Here is an 18,638-nt window from a genome sequence, read left to right as displayed (position 1 = left end):
AAAATGTCAGGGCTCAAGAGGAGCAAGGACAGGATAGATTGGAACCACAGGTTGTGGTTGAGCCTGAGCCACCTATTGTGCGTAGATCTGGACATATCACGCGGCCTCCTGATAGGTTTGTTCCATCTATGAACTATGTCATGTTGACTGATTGCAATGAGCCTTCATGTTACAAGGAAGCAGTGCAAATGAAGGACTCCGGGAATTGGCAATTGGCCATGCACTCAGAGATGACAGCTCTGCATAAAAACCAGACATGGAAGCTAGTTAAATTACCACAGGGCAAAAAGGCTCTACCTTGTAAATGGGTTTACAGGTATAAGATCACCGCTCATGATAGTCAGCCAAAGTACAAAGCAAGGCTTGTTGCCAAGGGCTTTAAGCAAGAACAAGGAATTGAATTTGATGAAGTCTTCTCTCTGGTGGTCAAGATGACTACAGTGAGATGCTTTCTTGCATTGGTTGCCATATTAGATTTGGTGTTGCACCAAATGGATGTCAAGAAAACATTCTTGCATGGTGATTTAGATGTGGAAATTTACATGCAGCAGCCGAGAAGGGTTTGTTGAGAAAGGCAAGGAAGATTTGGTATGCCAGTTGTTAAAGAGTCTTTATGGCTTAAAACAATCACCGAGGGCATGGTACCATAAGTTCCACAAGTTTATGCTTTCTCAAGGCTACAAACATAGTGAGTTCGATCACTGTCTATATACAAAGAAGGCTAAGGATGGCAGTTGGCTGATCCTTATTTTGTATGTGGATGACATGTTGATTGTTGGCAAGCACTTGCAAGAAATTTCAGCTTTGAAGTCAAAGATGGCAAAATCGTTTGACATGAAAGACATGGGTGAGGCAAGTCATATACTTGGTATGCACATTAAGAGAGACAGATTAAAGAAGTTGATTTGGTTATCTCAAACAAAGTATATTGACAAGGTTTTGCAACGTTTCAATATGGAGAAGGGAAAGGCATTGAGTGTTCCATTGCCACCATATGTGAAACTTAGCAAACAAGACTGTCCTATGTATGAGGAAGAACAAGCTGAAATGGATAAGATTCCATATGCGTCTGTAGTGGGTAGTTTAATGTATGCAATGATTGCTACTCGCCCAGACATTGCATTTGCAGTGGGAGTAGTAAGTCGATACATGTCAAACCCAGGCAAGAAACATTGGGAGGCAGTGAAAGGAATATTGAGATACCTGAAAGCTACAAAGAGTATGCGTATATGCTATGGGAGTCGGGAGCTAAGTGTAAAGGATTTTACAGACTCAGATTATGTAGGTGACTTAGACAACCGAAGGTCTACGTCAGGGTATGTCTTTACATTGGCTGGTGGAGCAGTATCATGGCGTTCTAGATTACAAGATTGTGTTACTCAGTCTACTACAGAGGCTGAATATGTTGCAGCATCAGAGGCATCGAAAGAATGAATTTGGCTTAATCGACTAGTAATAGATTTGGGAATCAAAGAAGAGATGCCTATGTTATATTGTGATAGTCAAAGTGCTATACAATTGGCTCGCAATCCAGTTTATCACTCAAAGACAAAGCATGTGGATGTGAAGTATCATTTCATCAGGGAAATGCTCGAGGATAAGCAACTTTAGCTTGTCAAAGTTCACACCACAGAAAATCCTACCGATCTACTTACAAAAGGACTTCCCTCAGAGAGCTTTGCGCATTTTCGCAAGCAGTTAGGTGTAGGGTAGTACATCACTTCTCTACATCTCTTGTATATTAGCTTGTATAGTAGCTTCTCTCACACGTAAAGTACCACATTGGACTTTAAGTGGGAGGTTGTTGGGGTATAAAGCCCAATGTGGTCGCCTAGGTGAGTGGGCGGGCCGCCAGGTATGTACACATATTCTTTTGTAAAAACCTAATAAGAACTCACTATGCTCTACACATTACAGTAGAGCGAGTTCACCATAACGTCGTGCTCTTCTTCTCGCACTCTCTCTCGCGTCACACTTCCGCTCGTACTCCTTCAAAAAATGAGTAGCTTTATAAAAAACGGATGTAAATTGGCTCCTTTATACTACAACAAGGGCCATCACTACCATGCCGACAATGGCACTACTTGCTGTGTGTGTGTGTGTGTGTGAGAGAGAGAGAGAGAGAGAGAGAGAGAGAGAGACGCAACTGCTATCACAAAGCTTTATTTATGCTAGCGCTACTTTTATTACAAGCATCGCTAAAATTAGGAATGCACATCTTAAAATAGCTTCTAAAAGCCTTAAAAACGTGTGCAAGATTTGATGGGCACCACGCCTATATCACTCCCTGCAAGCAAGCAGTGCCATCAAACTTGTTGGAAGAAAATCAACATGTTTTCACGCATTTTATTGCAAAGACCAACTGACAAATACTTCGTGAAATTGAGAATTTCCACTTTTTCTTTCGTTTACATTGGTGGTTATAGAAGAATGTGTGTTGGGTGAGAACGGGAATGATTGTGGTCAGTCATTAATGTGGATCCGATTGGGAAGAAAGCTGTTTGGAGAAATCTTTTGGAAGAAAATGTGATTGGAGGAGGTCACATGGGCAATTTCACACATGGGCAAGCTTTATCTTATCCAAGCATACACCTACAGGCCAGCTTCAGCCCAATATTTTTCGAGCAATTGAATAAGAGCTTGGGCTAGTCTGTGCTCCAGATATTTCCGGATTTGAGGGGTTCTAGCGGGGCTTGGCTAGCATTGCCCGTGCCTGTTGTGAGTGTGTCTTGCCTTTCATCGGCCTCCTCATCTGCTCGAGCCATGGCTACCCTGGCCAACTGTGCTGCAGCCTCTCATCTCGTTGCCAAAGAGGTGAGACGTTTCTTCTTTGCATGCACTTGTAATTGCTCTGGGCACATTCGGAGAGCTGATGTTTTTTTGCTTTGGCAGAAATTGGCGAGCTTATCTACAGAGTCGACCTTTCTGGGACTACAGCTTCACGGCCATGGCCAGAATGCTGTGCGCATGATCAACAAGGTAAGAAAATTTTATTTTCTTTTCCGCACACATCTGTCGTCCATGCAAGGGGTACATTTATGCACCATTGTTGCCGAACGACATGTGACACCCTTGTCTCTTCATTCTGTTTAGCTTAATGGTGCAAGGTCTCAAAGTGGGCTTGGGTCCAAGTCTTTGGTCTTTTCTCACCTAAGATATAGCAGTATGCTTTCTCGTTTTTTAAGCAATGCGGAGAGTCCAAATTTTCTTGCTTGAGTGGGTCATGGGACAAAAGAGAATCAATGGCAGTCTCTTCTGTTTCAGAAGTTTTGTATTTGTTTAGCTATCGCACAATGCCAAGGCGTGGTTCAAGTGCTACATGACCTCTACCGGTCTACGGCACACAGTGTATGTGTTGTAATACATCACCTGCTCGATTATGGGCCACTTGATGTGGACACGAGGGGAACAGGTGAAAAGTGTTTGCATGTATGAGAGTTGATAAGCTGCAATAGGTATGCGTATGGGGCAGCCTGCTTGTCTACCAAGTGCAATACATCCTATTTGTGCAATTGTTAGCTAATGTTTCTTGCAGAAGTGGGTTTAGTGTGGTTCTATGCTCACCAGGAATGTGCTTTTTATGTGCTCTCTTTTGGTAAGACAATTTTGGGAAGGTTGTCTCCTTCCTAGGCTAGCATGGGAGGAGTAAAATGACTCATCCATAAGGACAAGTCAGTGGACTGTTCGGATTCGAGTAGGAAGTTGTGCTTTTTATTTGAAGCATGGGAGGAGTAAAATTACTCATCCATTAGGAAAAGTCAGTGGACTGTTCAGATTTGAGTGAAAAGTTGTTTTTGGGAAGATCTAACTTTTATTTGCTACCTTTAGATATGGCCTACTGCAAGTATTGAGCCTATTTCCTGTGAAATATAGCCTGATCTATTGGTATCAGGCATGTCTTCATACCCACCTTTTGTGTTATTACCCACTGTTGGTATTGGAAAGGCTTATTAGTGAAAGTACGGCTAGTATGATTGTGCGTGTGTGAATTCGTGTATGTGCTCACCTGGAGTTGATGATTGTCCCATTGCATGTTTTTTTGCGTTTTGAAAAAGGTCATTTTTACAGGGTCTCAAGCTGTCAACGTGTGTGCCTACTTTGATCGACATTTTTGTGGTGCTGATGCAGGTGTCCAAGAGTCATGCTATAGCCACCTCCATAAGAGCTAATGCAGTGGCTGCTCCAGTTGAGACTCTAAAGCCAGCTGATGGCAAGAAAACTATGACTAAGTCATCTTGTATTATTACGGGTGCTTCCTCTGGCCTTGGACTTGCCACAGCAAAGGCTTTGACAGAGTCAGGGGAATGGCATGTTGTCATGGCCTGCCGAGACTTTTTGAAGGCCGAAAAAGCTGCCAAATCAGTTGGTCTGCCTAAAGGGAGCTACACTGTCATGCATTTGGATTTAGCATCATTGGAGAGTGTGCGTCAGTTTGTCACCAATTTCAGGAACTCTGGCATGCCTTTGGACGTCCTAGTTTGCAACGCCGCTGTTTACTTCCCTACCGCAAAGGAGCCTACTTTCTCTGCTGAAGGATTTGAATTAAGCGTAGCCACCAACCACCTGGGACACTTTCTTCTTGCCCGATTACTCCTTGAGGACCTTGAAAAATCGCAAAGTAAGGCGAAGCGCTTGATTATTGTTGGATCTATCACTGGTGAGTACCTGTGTTTCGAGTTTGGTCATTTGAGGTCTACACTCTGAAGTTCTTGTTATGCTTGGGTGCCTAACTGGATAGTAGTTGCTTACCATTCATTGAAAAAGGTCACTTTCGAGATATTGACTGTGGATTATGATTTTGTATTAGCTGGCTTTTTTATCTGTTGGTTGCATTTGAGCACTCATGTGAGTGTCAACCTTAGCACCTTTGACTTCATGGAATATTACCTTGGGTAGTGTCCTATTGCCAGAGGCCTCATGATGTCTTATTGCACCACCTGGCGTGAGTCTTAATTTATTGTTTAGGGCAGTGGACTGGTAGTCTGGCTTAGGTGCAAAGCCTGCCGGTTCTGTCAAGTAGCTATTAGCTATGTGTGCATTTGAGGCCTCGGACATGGTAACTCATTAGTGTTATTGCAATTGGCAAATGCTATATGGTTTCCATGAAAGTCGGGACTTTGCTAACATGCTTCGATCTCGGGAAGCCTGTAATAATAGGAAACTAATAGGACGAATGTCTTCTCCTAGGTACATATACTTTATTGTTCGTGTATGGCAACATGTATGCAGCATTAGAGCAGATTTTCTTCTTAGCTCTGAAGTGAATGTAGTACAGTATGGTGATATGTATGCAGCATTAGAGCAGAGATTCTTCTTGGCTCTGAACTGAATGTAGTACAGTTGCCTCAATATTGTGTGACTAACCTGTTAAAGTGTTGCAGGCAATACAAACACCCTTGCTGGAAACATCCCCCCGAAAGCCAACCTTGGTGATCTTAGAGGTCTTTCTGGAGGGCTGAATGGTGTCAATGCCTCTCCTATGATCGATGGCGGAGCTTTTGATGGGGCGAAAGCGTACAAGGACAGCAAAGTCTGCAACATGCTTACCATGCAGGAGTTCCACCGCCGTTACCACGAGAAGACCGGAATTGCTTTTACCTCTTTGTACCCTGGATGTATAGCAACTACTGGTCTTTTCAGATCTCATATCCCTCTTTTCAGAACTCTCTTCCCTCCGTTCCAGAAGTACATCACAAAGGGATTTGTGTCAGAAGAGGAGTCGGGAAAGAGGCTTGCACAGGTGAGCCCATTGCATTGTTTTTAGTTTAAATGTTTCCCGAATTGTGCTGTGGCTGTGGTCTTTGTGATGGGTTATTCTCCATTTTATATTTTGACAAGGATGAAAAATACTAACTACGGTGCAGGATGTGCATTTGCATGCTTGCTTTGTCGGGTGTTGTCACACCAGCTTGTGTAGATGTATTTGTAGATTTGCATCCTTTGTCGTCATCTTTTTGGATGATGTTGAATGAGCCTGTGTAGATGCATGTGTAAATGTGCATCATCCATCACCGATGTCTGTTTAGGTGAAATGTGCTCTTGTGTATGATGGGTTCTGTGTAGGTGAAATGGGCTCTTGTGTATGTTGGCTTGTCTGTATGGCATGGGGTGGATGGGGATATCGTTTGGGTGTGGTTGTGATGTGAATATCATATGAAATGTGCTTGTGCATGATGGGTTCTGTTTAAGCGAAGTGGGCTGTTATGTTTGTTATGTGTGTTTCATGCGGTTGATGGTGACATCTGCTGCTTTATCACATGTTTGGGAGTAGTTGTGATGAGAATGTTATATGGTTTAGGTGAAATGTGCTTGTGTATGATGGGTTCTGTTAAAGTGAAATGGGCTTGTTATGTTTGTTATGTGTGTATGGCATGGGTTGGATGGTGACGCTTGCTGCTTAATCGTATGCCAAGGTGTAGTTGTGATGTGAATGCCATATGGAGAGCTAAAGCCCTTAGAGGCCGGCGCTTTAGAAGTATATCTGGCATGAGTATCTGAGTCATGGTGTATTGATGTGTTCTACGCAGGTGGTTAGTGATCCCAGCTTGAGCAAGTCAGGAGTGTATTGGAGCTGGAACAATGATTCTAGTTCCTTTGAGAATGTGCTGTCTGAGGAAGCAAGTAATCAAGACAAAGCCAAGAAAGTTTGGGAAATCAGTGAGAAGCTCGTTGGACTAGAGTAACCTATACATGTTTTCTATGATCAGCTTAGATTTTAGTCACGTCTGTAGCCAGTGTAGAATTCAAGTCTATGCAGTCTAAGAGCATTTCTGTACTGAGGACCTTCCGCAGCCGGCATTTTCTAGACTTGACGAAATCAGAGAGATATCTTGAAGGGCAAGGCTCTGTATTTTATGTGCATTTCCCAACTTGTCATTACTTTAGTCTCTCTCTCTCTCCCTCTCTCTCTCTCCCCCCCCCCCCCCCCCCCCCCCCCCCCGGCCCCGCGTTGGTGCGTGTGGACACACACAACACAAGACTCACAGAATTAGGTAGTGTCACTGAACTGGTCATCTGACACAGTCATCATTATATCGGATACCTGAGTTTAATGGTGGTCTTTGATAGATGCTTTATTTAAAGACAGCCCGGAAATGTTGATGTAATTGACTTCCCCATGCAATGCCAAATTCTCTGTGCAAATTTTGAAACCTAAAAGTATTATTAAGAGTATTCAAAACCAAGGTCTCTGCCATTATTGAAACCTTAAAGTAGGCAAATACATTTTCACTGCAACTATGGATCCAGGGATTCCTTGAGAAATAATGTACAGCCAAAAGGCCAAGTGGCCACATTCAAGGAGCTTCTTAGTACTTGAAATGTCGCAGTGAACGAAGCTTTTGAGTAGATTCGCCTAGATTTGCCGCTTTGCATATCAGCTGCTTTTTCTTCCATCTTAATTATTGAGTTGGGGTCCTACTCCAGGATTATGACAATTTGTAAGGTGGATGCCTTTATCAATGCCTTCGACCAAGTATGTTAGTGCAATCAATTCAACTTATGGCAGTCCTTGCTTATGGCTCGGAGAGTCTTTGAAGGTTATTCATGCAGCAAGGGACAATGTAGTCTTTAAGATTACTCACGTAACAAGGAACATCGCATAGCATTTGATCAAATGTGGTATGTGAAAATTATGATTTTCTTAGAAGGTTTTCAGCCAGGTATCCTCAGTGACCGTGTGTAATCAATGCTGAGTAGACTTATGGAAAACTTTTGGGTTTCTTACTGATCCCTAGTCTATTTGTGACTCATGCTCGACCCTTGTGTTAGCCATGGCATGGGAAGAATGTATAATACACTCCTTAACTGTTGCTCAACTCACCTCCCAGCAGATCGAAGATGCCTGGCACCTACAGTCTCTACCATAACTTTTAGTCAAGTATGATTACAAAAGGTAAGCAGCATGCTCCCCATTTGCACACAAACGTGCTTCGATCTTGGAGTGCGTGGAATGATGATATGCCCAATCTGCCTTTGGTGCAGAGAAACTCGAGGCTGTTCTCATCAAATGTGAATGAAAGGACTTTCCATAATGCGATCTTCTGAGCTTGCACCCTGAAGGTGTGCGCGGTGGAGCGGTGATTAATATGTATTCTAAGTGTGGTGTCATGACCAAACCACGAAAAGGTCTTGATGTGCTTCTTTACTTTTTGAAGCAGAAATTACTGGCCACATCTCTCGGATCTTTCAGGATCAAAACAAAGCAGTAAGCAATGCTGCCCAGAGTCAGTTTCCTCATGTTATCCTCTCTGCTTGTCTGCATGCATTGGCCACTGGCCTCTTCAGTGAGCTGCACTTAAGACTATGATACATAAGTTTGATCCTTTTTTCAACTATCAAACGCCCTTGTATCTCACTCAGAAAGGGTCATATGAGTTCTGGAATTGGTTTTGAATATGAGAATTGGTATCCACTTGGTCGCATCATTGCACGGACTCTTTACTCAGGTAACAGCTGCTTTAATGGGTTGGACACTCAGATTACTCAGCTTTGCTGTGCACATTCAGGATGTATGTGTATCAATTGGCCCCTTGTCTCAAATACCGCATTGGTCGCTTACTTGTTTGGAAAAGAGATGTGGGACTCAGGAGCAGAGGCATTGCTGCTGCTGCTTTGATTTCCACCTGTCCCGGTTACATCTCAAGCTCTGTAACAGGTTTATATCTGAATGGAGAGTAGCCATTTTTGCACTGCTTTCCACACTTTATCAAGACATGCTCCATGGCTTGGTCTGTTGCATCAGCTTTTGCAAATAATACCATGTATATTTTGAGAATGCTACTTGCAATGAAAATTCACGTCGGGGGCTTCCAACATGTTAAGTTTGGAGAGAGCATATGGCAGCTAATGGTGTGTTTTTCTTGACACAAGTGTTCTACATGGTACGATCAGCTAGATTACCCCAAGCTATTTCAAACATCTTGTTCGTCCCTCGCCATATCCATCCTGCAGACATGACATGACACAAGCCATACTCGCACAAAGACAACGAACATCAAACTCACCTCTCAGCCATAGAGCTGATACGCAGTTCACCCCCTAGCCTAGGAGCTTGCAGCAAGCGGGCTAGTGTCCAACGCAAGGGTTGGCGTCCTATACCACCAAGCCGACATGTCACGTGTTGCACCTGGCTTTGTGTGCGACGTGGACATGCTTCATCGATGTCTAGAGGATTGATCCCGGCAATTTTGTGAACCTACATGTCCGGACCAATCCAATCCATTAGTTTTGGTACCCTCTTGTATGTACAAGCATTTTTTTTTTTTTTGGGGTGTGTTTGATTTAGTTATTACACTTTGATAGATGTTATTACACTTTCGTGGACACCTATACGACGTGCATGTAAGTATAGGCTAGAGGAATGTGTCAATCTAGTCCATTCATGAAATGGATCACAAAACAATGAGTTATTATTTGAAAACTCCGATGTGTGCATCTGTACAATCTTCCTCACCTGATACAATTTTCCCGACCTGTCTTTAAAATATCCTTTATAAAGGTACCATAAACCCTAGCATTTTAGAGCATAATTAATGAGCACCAGAGATCAGCAAGTGTTTTGCAATGTTAGCCTTTGCGTTTTGGCCCTTCACGCTAGCAAGCGTCCGATCAGCAAATCTCCTCAGCGTTTTCAATTTTTAGTCTCTTTTCTCGTCGGAAAGACGGTGGATATACTAATGCTAACCTCTTGGTTGCACCCCGGTCCTTCGGCAACCCATTGAACTTCTTCTTGGCCATTTCCTCACCACATCGAGTGCTCCCATAGTTGTCCATCATTTGCTCCATCGCTATCAATTTGCTTTGCATGTCAGATCGACTCTGTTTTGCAGCCAGCCTTTAACCCTTCATTCTTCTCACACCAGGAGCGTAGATGCATCCTAGATCTACCCCTTAGTGGCCATCATCAACCCCTCATTGAGACAGATTCAAAGGTGCATCAAAACAGCTTCGAAGGTGCTTCATTTTGAAGAGTTGTTGCAGACATTTTACATTCGAGTCAGTAGAGTTTGCATTTGATGTATTGCATGTGTGTACATTCCATTTACGCAATCAAAAGCAAATACCACATCAACAATGATGTAAGGATCCTTTGAGAAGGTTGGTTGGGATTGCATAGGGTGTCGTTCTCCTTCTCTCTCTCTCTCTTTAAGAAAATAAAAGGAACCATCATTTGTGCTAAATATTACCCAATCATGCAAGGAAAGAAGTAAAGATTTAAGGAAAGAAGTAAATATTTGTGGGAATGTAAAGTTTAGATCTTGTCATTATTTCAATTCTGTTGCACACTCACATTGGCATTAGAGCTTTGAAGATTTTGGACCATTTTGCTAATTTCCAGAAAGTTGTTTTTCTTTCATGTGTTTTGAGGTTTTGTTTTGTAGTTCTTTTGGACACTCCTTCTAGTCTTGAAATAGCAGGTCTATCATTGCGTGTGGGACAGTGCGCCTTGAGCGTCGAAAAATAGCAACCAATTGTATACCGGGTGTTACATTCGGGGTGTGCCGACAAGGGGATAGATAGCTATTCTAAAGATAAGTCTGCGACCTTCCTTGAGCACAAGAGCTGAAATCCTTGCATGGTTAAGACTCCAAGCGGTATGGAGACCTCTCCTAGTTCAGAAGGTGAGCAAGTTCCTCCTTTGGATCCTCCAAGTAGCCCTCCCCATCCTCCACTAGATCCTCCAACTACCTCTCCGTCCATGCCACCTAATCCCATGGATTCCATGATGCAAATGATGATTTGGCAAGATGAGGCACGACGACAAGAGCATGTCGAAGCAGCGAAGTGAGAGGAACGTCGATTGGTGGCAAAAGCCGAGGCTCATACGCCTGAGAGAGCAGCCATGTGTGATCTCATCACATCTCTGGTGGCTTGATCCTATTCCTCATCCTCAGAGCCAGATTATGAGAAGCTTACCAAGACCATTGTGGAGGCAACAAATGCTACATGAACCGTCAACGAACCAATTCTCAAGAAGATTATGTTCAGTAAGTATGGTAATAAGATGATGTGATTGTCATCTATTCTTGGTTACATCGATTTACATCTTATTTTGTTGTTGTTAAAAAGTTTCATATAATAACAAAGTTCTCTTGGCTTCCATGCATCTCAGAGCAGGTGATGCCATCCCTTGGAAGGATGAGTGGATAGAGAAGAAGGAGGACGCCCAGAACGCAACCCATGCTAAGTCTGTCCTTGTTTCCCTTGTTGAGCTTAGTTGAGAGGAGTTTGAGAAGGATCTAAAGATTCTCTTCTTGCTTCCACAATACCTAAAGCAATTGAAGGAGGATTTTCGGACTTTGTCTAAAAAAGGAAAACTTTCGATGACGTATGCTGATCGTGTGTCCATTTAGGTAGACAATTGAGGACATCAGATGAGGAAAGGTTGAAAGCCTTTCTCTTTGGATTGGACCACTCAATCAAGTTTGATATGGAAGTTGGTGATCCAAAGACATTACTAGAGGCGATACGCTTGGCTCAACTTCAAGAAATGAAGCACAACAAGGGTAAGCTCAAGACGGTCTATGGTAATGGTAATGATAGCTCTTTCTCTCATGATTCCTCTAAAGACAAGGATAAAAATTCTAATGGAAATGGTAATAATAAAAAGAACTCTCCAAATTCTTCATCTCAATCAAATTCTCCATCTACATCTCAATCTAAGAGTGATAAAGAAAAGGATAAGGGTAAAGGAAAATTTGATACACCTAAACTCACACTTGATGAGAAAGTTTCTCAAGGAATCGTAGGTGTTCAATGAAGTAAAGAAGAACAAGTATTCTATGCAAAAGAACATAGGTGTTTTTGTTGTCACACAGTAGGTCACATGAGAAAGGATTTTTAAAGAAAGAATCTAAAATTGAATCCAATACTATTTCAACTTCTGAACCTTCCCCTCGAGTGAATGCTATGAGCATGGTAGAGCAAGAAGCTAAGTAGGAGGGGACTTTTGATGACGAGGAACTCATAAAATAGTATGGATATATTAAAGGTCAAGAATTCCTTGTGTTATTTGATTGTGGTAGCACACAATACACATTAGTGAGGCCATGATGACATGTGCCCATTTCTTGTCTACTCCTATTCCCACCTACCCGATGATGTGAATTTTTAAAGGGCATGAATTCTTCTGTCTCTCTTGTATGTTACAATATAGAACTTGACAGTTAACAAGTTTGATTTTGTCGTCAATTTGTGGTTGCTAAATTAAGTGGATATGATGTTATTTTGGGTATGTAGTGGTTTCGCGGGTTTAAGGTACACATTGATTGGGATATCTCCTCTCTTCACATCAAGAAGGATGTTTCTCAACCCAGTACCATTAGAATGGATCTAGATATCCCACTTGGTCCTCTCATCTCTCATGTCCACACTAATAGGAAACTATGTATTGGAGTAGCGAACGCAATCATTTCTCAATTCGACATCGACCAATTTGGATATTCTTGATAGGTATAGTAAACTATTTCTCAAGTCAATTCCATGCTTACCCAGGATCATCATTTCCTTATATATACACCATTCTCATCGACCTATGGACATTGTCTCTGACCAATTGCTTGACACAGAACACCTAAGTTGCATTACATTGTTAAACGTTAAGCGTATTATACGCGTTTAATGATCGTATAATACATTTGATCAAATAAAAGGGCCGTATCATATGGTTATACGTCATTGAATTAAGTCCTCTATATTATTTCTCTGCACTTTGATCGAAATGTAGACTTTCAATATGCAATCATCGATGCCTCCCAAGCAACATTTCACATAATCAACTATGAATTAAATTGTTTGAAAAAAGTAATCCTCTTTTTCATAAATAGGAATATAGTTTAAAAAATAGAAAAGTAAAGATTTTAGTTGTTTATTAAATTTTGGTTTAATGATATAATAATTCAATTAATATAATTTATAGTAGAGTTTGTTTTTGTTTTTATTTTTAAATTGAATAGTTTTGAATTGTTTTAAAGATTTCTTTGATCGAAGAAAAACTTGAGCAAAATGCAGACTTTCTATATGCAACAACCAGTGCCTCTCAAGTAGCATTTCACACAATCAAGGATGAATCAATTTTTTTTGAAAAAAGTGATCATCTTTTCATTAAAAAAATATATTTAAAAAGAACAAAAAATAAAAATTTTAGTTGTTTATAAAATTTTGGTTTATTGATATAATAATTTCAATTTTTATAATTTTATATTAGAGTTTGTTTTTGTTTTTATTTTTTAAATTGAATGTCTTTGAATTGTTTTAAAAATTAGAACTGTGCTTTTTCTGTCTCACACTTAAAGAGGAGAAGATTAGGTTTTGAAACCGTTTATCATCGTGTTGGAGTATATACTCACACTTGAAGATGGATACGTATTGTAAATTGTGATAACTTACTTTTGTGCTAGAGTAAAATGTTTACTCACACTGGAGATAATCAGTTGTTTTATTTAGATTAAGATTTTACTCCTAATATTTACAGACTTAGAGTTTTTTCTTGAGAGATGAGAAACTTTACTCGAATATGGACTTGCATGGGATATAAGTTAATGCTTATGATTTTATTTTCTCAGATCTAGGTTGTAGTATTATTCTGTGTTTAAGCTTTCATGTTATTATGTTATATATTTCATACATTTATAAAGGTTTTAATCATTCATTTTTCTTGTGTTTGAGTTTATCTCACACTATAAAATGAATATAGAATTAGAAATTTCTTTGAGTTTGATATTCTCATTTATGATAGAAGTTTGACCAAGTTTTTTATTGAAGCTTTTTGAATGTACTTGATGTTTATCTTGTACGGTTAGAAGTGCTTCAACTACAATAATGTTATCACCTTCTTGTGTTAGAGCATTTTCTCACACTTTCAAGAAGATTCTAATTAAAGGTCCTTGGCTGTACTTGATTTTTATCTTGTACCACTAGAAGTGCTTCAATTACAATAATGTTATCACCTTGTTGTGTTAGAGTAATTGCTCACACTTCTAGGAAGATATGCAATGATAAATACAGATTATTTTTACAAATGTGATTCGTGAAAAATCATGATAATATGGATATAGTTTATATTGATCGTTAGTAACCATCGTGTTGAGTTAGAGTATTATGCTCACGTTTCGAGATGGTTCAATATCCGAAAAAATATTTTTTAGGGTACAACTCTTATCATTTCTATGTGTAAAGTATGCAAATTTATTCCAAAGACCTAAACAATAAATTATATTCTCTTTTTGGATGTGTGCTTTTACAATGAAAAATTGCTATTGGATATGGTTGACTATGTACTATCAATTTTTTGACATAATCAATTAAAATATTGTGTACTTCATGTGTGATTAATAGAAGAATCAACTTACAAATTACAATTATCTATTTTTTATAGATCTCTTTTGTTCAACATGGTTCATGGACATGAGTGGACGCACGTGTATGAAATAGTACTAGTACAAACTATATCTCACTTTAAGTAAAAATCTTGTCACCATGTGTTTAGTGGCAATGCTATGAGGATCAAGAATTTTTTTTCAATGTGCCAGGTAATGTGGGGCCTTGTACCTTACCTCCATGAGACATATATAAAAGATTTCTATATTATACACAAAAGGTGAAGGCTATCCTTGAGAGAAAAAGTAAAGAGGCAAGCAAAAGCGATAGTACTCTGGGAAGAGTAGATCTAATGGGTGAATAAGAACCTATTGCAAATGAGGAGAGGGATTCAATGTGCACTAAGAATAGAGAGCACAATTTTCCTAATCTTTGTTCCCAGAGTGAAGTGCATAATACAACATCCTTCGAAGCAGGTTCATCTAGTAATGGATCTAATTCAAAGAGAAATTGTTCTGATGGTATTGGAAAAGGTATATCTATAAATCAAACACTCCATCAAGCTTTGATAAACAATTGTTATACGTTCTGCATTTGAAGTGGACATAAGCATTTCTTGCATGTGGTATTCCATTCGATGTAGTGTGCAACCCTACCTTCAAAGATGCATCAATGAGCACTGCCAAAAAATGATTTGTGATGTTAGATTATAATAAATTGCACACAAAGTATGTTGAAAATGTCAAATGATGAGGTAGAAAGCACGTTCAAACATACAGTGTTGGAATATGTTTCCACCTTTGGGTGTACTATAGCTTTGGATGGATGGACCAATTTTCAGAAGAAGCCTTTAATCAATGTGATGTTGATCTGTCCCTGAGGGTCAATATTTTTAGAATCCATTGATACATCCTTGAAAGAAAAAACTATTCTCTTTCTTTCAAAGATCTATGAGCGTACCATATCAAAAGCTAGAGGGCCAAGGCATGTAATAGCAATTGTCACTAACAATGCTGCAAATTGCAAAGGTGTATGCCTTGCAATTCAAGCAAAGTACTCGTAATTAACATGGGTACCATGTGGTGCGCATTCTATCAATCTATTTCTGAAAGACATTGGCAAAATAAAGACTACTTTGCTAGAAGTAAACATAATAGTCAAGTTCATTAGAGAGAATCAATTTTCATATGCCCTATTCAGAACAAAGTCACCTAACAAGACATTAGAAATCTTTTGTGCGACTTTGTTTGCTACTATATATTATATGTTGTCAACAGTGAAAGGTGTTTGACATGCAATGGTGGAGACAACTGCCGACAGGCGTTGGGATGCATGGCTTAGCAAATATCCCAGCTACCAAGCTACATCATTCAAGGTTCATCAACTCGTCAATTCTCCAGTGTTTTGGAGAAATGTGAAAAAGGTTTTCAATGTTACTAAAATCTTTGTAGACTTGCTGTGCTTGGTGTATAAAGATTCTTTTGTCTTTGGGAAGGTGTATTGGTATATGTCAGAAGCCATTGAAAAGCTCAAGGACTTTCAAGGTCACACTGGCAGAGACAAAACATTTCTGGTTTCATGTGCAGAATCTCAATGGGTGCAAATACACATGCCGTTACACAGTGTAGTATTTGCTTTGGATATGAAATGTTATCTCCATGAACAATCATCTAATTTTAAAGTGATATGTGGTTTCAAAGATATTTGCATGGAACTCTCAAGGCCCGAAGGGGGAAAAGATGCATTTCATCAATGTGTTGACTATGCAAATAGGGTTTGTATGTTTGGTGATCCTTGGCACATTGATGCCATCAAAAAAGTCACCACGTCTATGTGGTGGAAAGAATATGGTGGAGAAAACATAGAAATGCAATACATAGCTGTCAGAGTACTATTTGTTGCTGCTTCAAGTGGTAGTTGCAAGAGAAATTGGTCTACATTTGACTTCCTACACATTAAAAAGAGAAATAGATTACAACCAAAACGAGGCAAGGCTTTGGTATATGTGCTTTGTAATATGAGATTTTTGCATGCTCCAACCAACATTGCAATGAGAGTGGTTGAACATTGCTTTGGTATAAAACAAACACATGAGGCAGTTGCTGTTTAGGTGCAAAGTGATGGTGAGTTAGAGTGGGAGGTGGCTTTAGAATGTTCAGACATGGAAGAAGTTGATGACAAGGTTCTGGTGTTTTTTTGTGACGACATTGTTAAAAATCACTTTGGGTGCAATGTAGTTGTAATCCGCTTTATTTTGTTGGACATATCTGATGATCTCTCTCTTTTTACTATGTCACTTTGTGTCGGATTATCTATCACTTTTAATTTAAACATATTGTATACGTTTCATATTCAGAATGAAAAAGACACAAAGTGATAAATATTTGAGTTGATTACGTTGAATAATTACGAAACGATCGCTTGAATGATTATAACAAAGTTATAGCTTTTACAACTTAGCATGTTGAGTGAGATCTGCCAAAATCTCATTCAAACAAAATTGATCAGAGCCAATGGATGCAGAGTTGAAAGATGCAGTAAAAAAGGCATTGATGTTGGCTGTGGTAGTTGCGACCTCTTCTTTTGCAAGGGGACCAAATTTTTCATTGTACTTTGCAAGCTTTCTTTGAGCTAGTGCAGCTCTCTTCTATGTTGAGATGTCGAGCTCTACATCTTGAGCTGGCATCCACTACGGGTCTTGGCCGCTTATTACGGCATTTACTCACTGGCGCGTTAGGTGACCGACACGGAGGATCTCTGCCAGTGATTCTACAATTGGACTACACTTATAGTGCCAGCCTAGTACGCTTCTAGCGAGTTCACACTTAGTGACCGCATGTACATATGTGCTACTTTTCAGCTTTAGCACTTAGTCATTTTGTACTCTCTTTTCGAAGAAGAAGAAGAAGCTTTCCATCTCTGTGTGCTTTGTGCTTGTCTTGTGTAGCTCTCTTGCATCCTTATTCTTTACATGGTATCAGAGCCTAGTGCAGGCACGAGAGGCTAAGAGAGCAAGAGCATCACAATTTTGGGGGTTTTTTGTACAAGTTTCTGAACAGGTCTCCAAAGTGCAGTACACAGAGATTTACTGTACAAGTACAATGGTTGTATGTATGCTTGATTGTGGACACTCGTTGAGTGTAGAAAGCGTTACAGGTACCACGATAGCAGGTTAAGCAGATTTGAGAGTTTTTGCAGATTGCAGCTATTTTGTCTTAGTGCTTCAAGATGTCTGACGGTTTCAGTCAGATTGTCACTGAGAAGCTTGAGAAAAATAACTACTCTGCATGGAAGTTCAGAATAACTAATTTCCTAAAAGGAAAAGGTTATTGGGACTATGTAGAAGGAGACAATGAAAAGGAACCAGAGATTCCCGAGGCAAATGCTACAGCAGAACAAGAAAAGCTTTGAGGGACTGACAACAAGGCCATAGCAAAGTGATGTATTGGATTTCTATGAGCATCACAGATGGCATGATGGGCTATCTACAGGATGCTGAAACCCCCGCCATTGCATGGAAAAACTTAGGCAGAGTGTTCAAGGTGAACACCAAGGCCAGGAAACTTCAACTAAAGTCGGAGCTAAATCAGGTTAAGAGGAACAACCTCTCCATCAATGATTATGCCTTGAAGATCAAGAGTATCATTGAGGCTCTTGGATCTATTAAAGTCTTAGTGGAAGACGATGACATTGTCCGTGCATGCTTGGATAGTTTAGGAGATGAGTATGTACATTTCAGGTCTTCCATGAATACAAGAGACGACATCCCCGTGTTCCAAGATTTGATTTCTATGCTTATTCTTGAGGAGAAGAACCTTGGTCTTGACACATCTTCTTCTCGTGGCAGAAATAGGTCTGAAAAGTCCTTCTATTCTAACTCCAACAGAGGTAGAGGTCGTGGTCGAGGCCCAAGTGGTTGCAGGGTCCAACTTCAAAAAGGTCAATCAAATCAAAACAATACAGGTGGCAAGGGAAACCAGTCTCAAGGCAGGGGGAGTCAAAGAGGTCGTGGTGTAGGATCAAGCAGGCAAGAACGTACTGTAGATAGCAGAGAATGTTGGACTTGTGGTGAAAGAGGTCACATGTCACGTGACTGTCCAAAGGGAAAAGCAAGTGGAAAGAGAGAACAGGGCAACTATGCATCTACTAGCAGAGATGCAGATGACAACAAAAGCGAGCGCATGTTTGTTATGCAGCATGTAATGAATACAATGACTGCAGAGAATTCCATCCAAGATGATGTTTGGTATGTGGATTCAGGTGCCTCTAATCACATGACGTCTCGTGGAGAGTGGTTTAGAGATATGCGCAAACCAGAC

General features: G+C 40.2%; 2 protein-coding genes across 2 annotated transcripts; both read left to right on the top strand.

The window, feature by feature from the left end:
* Positions 1-2,578: 2,578 nt before the first annotated feature.
* LOC147431265 (protochlorophyllide reductase-like) lies at positions 2,579-6,889 on the top strand. Its single transcript, XM_086493879.1, has 5 exons — positions 2,579-2,814; positions 2,893-2,979; positions 4,129-4,657; positions 5,382-5,740; positions 6,528-6,889. The coding sequence occupies exons 1-5, from the start codon at positions 2,764-2,766 to the stop codon at positions 6,681-6,683; spliced, it is 1,182 nt and encodes a 393-aa protein (XP_086350005.1). The 5' UTR covers positions 2,579-2,763; the 3' UTR covers positions 6,684-6,889.
* Positions 6,890-7,881: 992 nt separating this feature from the next.
* Positions 7,882-11,600, top strand: LOC147431264 (uncharacterized). Its single transcript, XM_086493651.1, has 3 exons — positions 7,882-7,894; positions 8,160-8,285; positions 8,480-11,600. Exons 1-3 carry the CDS (start codon positions 7,882-7,884, stop codon positions 8,677-8,679), a joined length of 339 nt encoding a protein of 112 aa, XP_086349777.1. The 3' UTR covers positions 8,680-11,600.
* Positions 11,601-18,638: the final 7,038 nt, after the last annotated feature.

This window comes from Adiantum capillus-veneris, chromosome 21 (genome assembly GCF_014529385.1).
Source record: "Adiantum capillus-veneris isolate H3 chromosome 21, ASM1452938v2, whole genome shotgun sequence".
Lineage (NCBI taxonomy): Eukaryota > Viridiplantae > Streptophyta > Polypodiopsida > Polypodiales > Pteridaceae > Adiantum > Adiantum capillus-veneris.
Note: the sequence above shows the minus strand (reverse complement) of the source record. Positions and strands in the feature narration are given on the sequence as shown.